The sequence below is a fragment of the Tachypleus tridentatus genome, chromosome 1 (assembly GCF_004210375.1).
Source record: "Tachypleus tridentatus isolate NWPU-2018 chromosome 1, ASM421037v1, whole genome shotgun sequence".
Classification (NCBI taxonomy): Eukaryota; Metazoa; Arthropoda; class Merostomata; order Xiphosura; family Limulidae; genus Tachypleus; species Tachypleus tridentatus.
Genome location: NC_134825.1, coordinates 13,325,941 through 13,334,074, shown reverse-complemented (window position 1 = coordinate 13,334,074; position 8,134 = coordinate 13,325,941). Strand labels below are relative to the sequence as shown.

At 30.6% G+C, this 8,134-nt stretch overlaps 1 protein-coding gene across 1 annotated transcript; it reads left to right on the top strand.

The window, feature by feature from the left end:
- The first annotated feature begins 150 nt into the window (after positions 1-150).
- Positions 151-7,159, top strand: LOC143241324 (techylectin-5A-like). Its single transcript, XM_076484771.1, has 6 exons — positions 151-307; positions 1,509-1,689; positions 2,655-2,845; positions 2,953-3,058; positions 3,515-3,679; positions 5,120-7,159. Exons 2-6 carry the CDS (start codon positions 1,533-1,535, stop codon positions 5,368-5,370), a joined length of 870 nt encoding a protein of 289 aa, XP_076340886.1. The 5' UTR covers positions 151-307; positions 1,509-1,532; the 3' UTR covers positions 5,371-7,159.
- The last annotated feature ends 975 nt before the right edge of the window (positions 7,160-8,134 follow it).

The following is an 8,134-nucleotide window of genomic DNA, read 5'->3' as shown; positions in this document are numbered from 1 at the left end:
AATAAAAACAGAAGATTTAAAAGTATTCTTAAAACATTAGATTATATTTCTTATTATGTTAAGTTATAGTTTGTTATTGTTTATTTACATATCTGAATACCATCAGTGATAGTTGTGAAGTTTGACCACGTGAATTTGAAGCACGTGATTAGACAGAGAACACAAGTTAAAACAACTGAGGTTCACGAGACTTTAACAGAGACTTCCGTTCTTTCGAGATTTTGCTGTCTAAGGTTAAAACATCATCTTATTTTAAAATACATCAGTTACTGAAGGCAGTTATACCAAAGAAAACTCGTTTTAAAAGGTAAGTTTCATTTTATATTGTTGATAATTGACGGATAGTCTATTACTGAAGTATTTAATTCTATTTATAAATCTTTTTGTTTTGTGACTAAAAAATATAATAATAATTCTTCGTCATTTGAGGAATGTTTATTTCTTGTTAAACACAAAGCTTTACAATAGGCTACGTGTGGTGTGGTATGTCAACCTGGGGTATCGAAACTCACTTTAGAGCTTCTCAGACTAACCACTGAACCACAGTCTGTGGAAGAAATATTAGACATTACTGAATATTTAAACATTCAAACTTTATTTCAGAAAAATCTACATTGAAACATAATCAGTGTCAGGGAGAATGGAAATATTTGGTTTCAAAATAAAGTACTTTATAAGAATAATTGTGGGTTAAGAAACTGTTGGAGTCGATTCTTTGCTGTTTTTTTTATTTCTTTCTGTTATAGTAAAGACTGTACGTGATACACTTCTACATCATATTACATATAACTCTTTTGAAAAATGTAACTAAAATATTATAGCTGACTACGTGTACAACAAGAACACCTAAGGATATATTTGTGATATTCCCGTTATTGTTTCAATCGGTCAGACAGATGTGTTATTTCTGTATATTTAAAAAATTACCTTTGTTTTTATACACTAACTTAATCCAACCTTAGCAGATGCTTAATGATAAACAGCTTTATCATCTTATAAAACCTTCCTTACAAACGCCAGAGGCCCGGCCAGGAGGTTAATGCATTCGACTCGTAATCCGCGGGTTCGAGTCCACGCCACACTAAACATGCTTGCTCTTTCAGCTGTGGAGTCGTTATGATGTTTTGATCAATCCCACTATTCGTTGGTGAAAGAGTCGGCTAAAGATTGGCGGTGGGTGGTGATAATTAGCTGCCTTCTATCTAGTCTTACATTGCAAAATTAGGGACGGCTCGCGCAGATAGCTCTAGTGTAGCTTGTACGAAATTCAAACCGAACAAACTAAACTCCTGGTATCTAAAAGAAACTAAATGTTAATTGTATCAACTTCATGTCAGATATACATTCAGTAAATTTTTCATATATTGCAGTTAGTTTATATTTTTCCATAATATCGTCAAGTTACTCTCTCTATATATGTATGTATGTGTGTGTATTTTATATTTAGTACATTATTTTGTATTACGTCTGCCGAAAAGAAACTTTTACATAATGTTTCTATTTTACAGTAAGCAGAAAATAAGTCTCTAAAAATGATGACATCCGTCTTTATTTGGTTTGTTTATGTGGTTGGTACAAGTTCTGGATCAGAGTTCATCAGGAAACAATGTGAAGAGAAGTCAATAACCGGAATAGTTGAGTCCATTGACGTTTTAGTTTCTCTGGCCAAAGAAAACCTCAAAACTAAAGGTAAAACTTCATATGCCAGTTTATCTAGAGGTGTAAATAATTCTTATCACTAAATGTTGTTAGAATTAATTATATTAAAGAACGTTATATATTATCTTCTTATAACATCATTGTATATAACATGACAATCATTTAGTCCAGATGCTCTCTGTCACTATAGTAACAGGTAATATCATAATAGAAAATATTAAAATAAAATAACACAATATTATTATTGTTACTTGTTGAATGATGATTTTCATACATATGAAGGATGTTCAGTTGTACACAATAAGTATTATTGTTTAATATATAGAATTTATGTTCATGAACATTTCTATAGTTTATTTTTTGACGTTCATTGGTAAACATAACACAAACTAAATGGTTTTCTTTCTTTTTTTGTTGTTATGAGACAAACGAACTTCACTTTTCTGATTGGAAATTAAAATCTTGTGTTTTAAGTTTATGTAGGTGTTGACTTTATCATATTAATGTTAAATCTTCATTTCTCTTTATAAGCTAAAACAAAATAAAATATTGTAAGAATGTTGTTATAATTAAAGTTAAAATAATAAGTAGATAAATAAATCTTAAGGCTTCGATTCTAAATATTTACTGCGAATAAAAATGTTACGATAATTGTTTTAACATAACATCTGCAACAATAAATAAATTGGTTTTATTTTTCTACGAAATATAATCAGGTAATAACAAGTGTGCTAACTATACAGTTTAGAGTGTACCAACTACATAATAACTTGTGTAATATGTAGCTATCTATGACTTTGTATAAAACATACGAAGTTTGCCACATGTTCTAAACTATCTACAGTGACGTTACTGAACAAAAACTACGTTACTATTACCAAATGTACAAACATTATGTGCAAATAACATTTAATAAATGAAATTATTTATCAATTTACATATATATATGTAAAACGTAACCTTGGTTAGGTAAAGATTATGTCTTTCTGTCTTAGAAAAACATCTAATCAACCAAGAAACGGACCACACATGTTCCCTTTCTTCTCCTGGACCAACAGACTGTGCACATATTCTACTCAATGGACATTCTACCAGTGGATCGTACCGTATATGGCCCAGGTCATGGATGACTACTGGAAGTTTCTATGTTTACTGTGACATGACTACTGATGGGGGAGGCTGGACGGTAAGTAACGTGTATTATAGATAATAGAAAATTGTTATATCTAAGAACATGTGTAATAAGTTTAATTATTAAAACAAACTTAAAAGTAATCTTTTTCTGTTACTAAGGTAATCCAAAGACGAGGAAACCACGGAAACCCAAAGGACTACTTTTTCAAACCATGGGCTGATTACAAAGTTGGATTTGGAGATATTAAGAAAGAGTTCTGGCTTGGTAGGTTCTGATCTTAGTTTAGAAAAATATGATTTTTAGGATATAGAAAGCTTTCTGGATAGATAAATTAAATTAAACTTTTGAATACATTGTTCAGAGATACAAGATAAAATTATTGTTCCTCTAAAGATGTAACAACAATATGCAGTGCAGACGTTAATAATTCTTGTCTCTTCTGACAAAGTCTTTGTTGGATAACTAACAGAATTATCTTAATCCGTAAACCCTTCTTAGTTACAAAACACAAGTTTGTTGTAACGTTTTAATTATTGGGCTTCTAGTTGTAGTTTGCAGTGAACTGTTTTATACAACTGTGAAACATTTTAAGTCTTCATTCTTGAAAACGGTTTGATAAATGTTAATTTTAAAATGATCTTTCATAATTTAAATGTTTCCCTTCATTTTCTATGAAATAAACTTTGTGTAAAATCGAAATGTTTCATTATTAATTTGTAGGAAACGATCGGATCTATGCTCTAACAAATCAAGGAAATTATTCAATCAGGTTTGATTTGAAGGATAAAGAAGGAAACGAAAGATTTGCCATCTATCGGGAGTTTTGGATAGAAAACGAAAACAACTTGTATAGATTACATGTCAGTAATTACACTGGTGACGCAGGTAAACTGTAATTAATTTATTAGTAATATGTGAATTTAACTCTTTCAAGTTATATTTTCAAAACAAAGTAGTAGAAATATTCTAATGAAGAAAGCAATTGAAATATCTGATGATAAAAAAACCGTTTCCAACTGTTTAATTTATAAACTTAGATTTAACAACTTGACGTTTAACTATTATTCTTGCTTGTGTGTCTTACGTATAGAATGATAAAATCCATTAATTTTAGGAAGAAATCTTTTTTAGGTAAAGAACACAGTAAGTTCTTCGTTATGAACCACATAATGTAACTAATATTAGGATTCCAGCTATTCTAATTATATATATATGGATAATCAGGCTGTTTACGATGAAACTAAACCAATTAATTAACTATTTAACCTACACAACATCCAGTGTGGGTGTCACGTTACGCTTTATTTATTGAAATAGGATGAGTCACAAAAGACAAAATGCATTTATCGAGACTGCGTAGTTCGGTTATTGTCTATTAATTGCGAGTTGAATGACAGGGAGAGCGTGAAACCTTTTAAGTGTAGTGAGTGTTGGTATAATAAGCCTAAATAAAAGCATAGTGTGCTATCATCTACCCTAGAGCCAAGTGTTATAAAATTCCATGAATGATCTCAATGTTGTTTGGCTCATGAAGTAGTTTACTGACGTTTTACTGCATCAACTGCATTCTCATGTCTATCTCTTGGTCAAGTTAATTTCGCAAAATTTATATATTTCATTTAGTTATGAAAGGTGATATCATTGTATAATATGGAGTGGGATGGTGGTACTTCCCCAGTCATTATTGACAAGATGTACTCTGGAATAAAGTATAATACCCGGATGAAAACAACAAAATTAACCCAGCATACTATATAAGTTAAACAGATCAATATCAGGTGTCTATTATAAAGACTGATAAGTCACTTTACTATTACAGTTTTAGTAATAATTATGAAGTGTTTTGTAATTTAATTTATATATGTATTAAAATCTTAAGACTGTTTTATATCTTATATATATTACTGTCCTGATTTGTTTTGCACCTCATTTATTACTATCCCAACACCGTATAACAGTGGTTCTATTCTCAATACCTGCAGCTGGTATCGAACTCATGCTCTGAACTATTTTACCTAAACTATTGGATTTACCTCTTATAATTAGTATATATCCTCTTCATCATAAGACGTCATAAACCTATTTTACCTTTGTTGTAAATGATATAGAGATAACTAAGGTGAATGTTTTGGTAAAAACAGTTTGGTTATTTAGAATGGAAGACTTTCTTTGTTTATGTTATCATTAGGTATATTTATGTTTTGGTTAAGAACATAGTATTACAACTATCGTTATTATGTATTATTAATCAACCAACCAACATATTTCACATATTGATTTATGATAGCTCGTTTATTGATGTTATGTTACTGATTCATACTACAGGAGACGGGTTCAGTGGACACAGTGGGTTCAGTTTTTCTACGAAGGACAAAGATAATGACATTTATGAAACAAGCTGTGCCCAAACCTTTAAAGGAGGTTGGTGGTATAGCAAGTGTCACAGTTCCAACCTCAATGGTCTCTATCTGAATGGTGAACACGAGAGTTATGCTGATGGTGTGGAATGGAGTGCATGGAAAGGACAGAAATACTCACTTCCAGATGTGGAGATCAAGATACGACCCCTGTATTAAAACCAATATAATATGTTACAAACAACAAACAGATTGTACTTTTTATTCTGATTTTTACATATAACAAACATGTCTTTGGTGTTTGGAAATTGTTTTAATTCTGTTGTTTCTAATAGTTACAAAAGTAATAATAGGGTATTAGTATTTAAAGGACTAATAAACTATACAAACTTATTTTATTATAATAACACTTGTATTTGATATGATAAAAGTAATAGCTTAATGTTTTTTTTTAAATGTTAGTTTATGTTTGAAAGTCAGTTTGATACTTAAGGTATTCTACACACCAAATTAATAACAAATAATGTTACCGTCGGGTGTCTAAACTGATCACGTGACAACATATTGCTACTGTTACACTTACCAAAAGACAACGTTCTAAAAAATATTTATAAATAAAATAATTTATTTTCATATCACCATAGGGCTCCTAACAGCTTTCTAGAATACGCTAGTAGCTAACTTGATAATATAACATATAGATATGTATACGTCACTCAAATTACGCCTCTTACCATTGGTGGATATTGTATCAATATCGTTTAATGACACTTCTTTAGTAGATGAACATAATAACACAATGCCATGTGTTGCGTCGAAATATACAAAGAAACACATGTATTGCTCTGAACAATACATAGTGCAGGATCAAGGACTATCACATCTACATACTATTGTTATATATAAGATTTATATAAGATTTTCATTCTGTTTACCAGATATATACAAGTAAGCCATTTTTTCGACAAGATTTATTTCAGAAAACTGATGTTTCTTCGTTGTATTCAATACTGTATTGAACACGTTTCTTACTGTTCAACATCAAGAAGTTTATGTTTTATACACAAATGTATGTTGTTAAACCTGAAACATAGATTGTCCTGCATATTGTTTAATGCTTTTAATTTTTCTCTTGACATAGATACATCGAATAACTAAATAATCTCTAGTGTTTAAAGATATAAAAACATCATCTATATTGAATAGTAATAAACTATTGAAAAATTATTACGTCTTGATTAAAAGCTCAAAAGATTGATAGAGTAATTAAAAACAAGGTCATCAGTCAACAATAGTTGTTTGAAATATCTCAAAAATAGAACAAATACAAAACAGGATTTATTTTAAATACAATATAGGGTTGATTAATTCTAAATACAACGTATGGTGGGCTAATCTTAAAATAAAACAGAACATTCTAATGATTAATTATTAACACAGTATATTACTCATTAGTTCTAAATAGAACGTATTGACGAATCACATAGAAGTACCAGATATGTTAGAAATAATTTCAAATATAACATGTAGTCAATTAACTCTAGCCGTATGTTCATCATTGATTCGTTAGAATTTTTAAAAATAAATTTACAAATTAGTGAAATCTTACAATTAACAACTCACTTAAAGAAAAGCATTTGTAGTTGAGATGCTTGATTGGCAATCTGCTGGTTGTGAGTTCACTACTCTCATGGAAATTCTGTCTTCGAGGCCTTATAATAGGATTGTTAATTCTCTATCCGTTAATAAAAAATTGTCCAATAGTTAGGAGATAGTGGTGTTGATTATCTGTACTACCTTTAGACTATCAGTTCTAAATTAGCTAAGCCCCGCATGGCCAGGTGGTTAGCACACTGGAATCGTAATATGAGGGTCGCGGGTTCGAATCTCCGTCACACCAAACATGCTCGCACTTTTAGCCATGGGTACGTAATAATATAACACTCAACCTCACTATTCATTGGTAAAAAAGACAACCCAAGAGTTGACGGTGGGTGGTGATTACAAACTGCCTTTTCCCTAGTCTTAAGCTACTAAATTAGGGACGACTAACGCAGATAGGCCTTGTGTAGCTTTGCGCGAGATTCAAAAAGCAAACTAAATTAGATAACCCTGGGTAACTTTATGCTAAATTCAAGAAGCGAACAAAGAAATTAATAAAAATTTGATGAAACATTTAATTTAACAAAATATATTAGGATATGAAAATGTTCTGTCTTTGTAATTTTTAAAATAAGAATATGCACAGTCGTAAGAACTTAACACATTAATACCATTAACGTAGACTGTCTGCATATGTATGTCTCAGGATTTACAACGCTAAAATCAGGGGTTCGATTCCCCTCGGTGGGCTGAGCAAATAGCCCTTTGTGGCTTTGCTATATGAAAAACACACACACTCTGCATATGTAATTGAAATATGTCATGAACAAACGAGGTAAGAAGCTGGTTAGAATAACTTATGTACAAGTGGGTTTATAATAAATACTTTATTAGACACTCATTTATCACTTGATTAAGCAAGTTTACAACTAGATACTTTCGAGATGATAGAGATTTTATATTAAAAAATATGTTAAAATGAAAAATTTAGATATTAAAAAAATAAAGTCAACTTTAGCTGACAGTTTCTTCTTGATAGACTTTGAATGTCTCTCGACATTCTAGTAACCTTTTTGACAGTTCCACTGCATTCAAACCATAGTACTGGCATATTGTATTTCATATTCCAGTTCATGGTTCACCATCATGATTGTTCTTCCTTCTGAGTTTTTTAACAGGAATATCTATAAGAGTATCATGTAGGGTTGGAAACTGTTTTTATTCTTCATAATTGTGTGTCATGCATTATCAGCATGATCTTGCATCTTGCTGAGCTTTAGCTTGCAATAGCTTTATTGTAACTAGTTGCATAACCAGTGATGCTAGTCCTATCATTTCATAGGTGGTTATCAGTTTCAATATATTCGGTATGTAGTTTTGA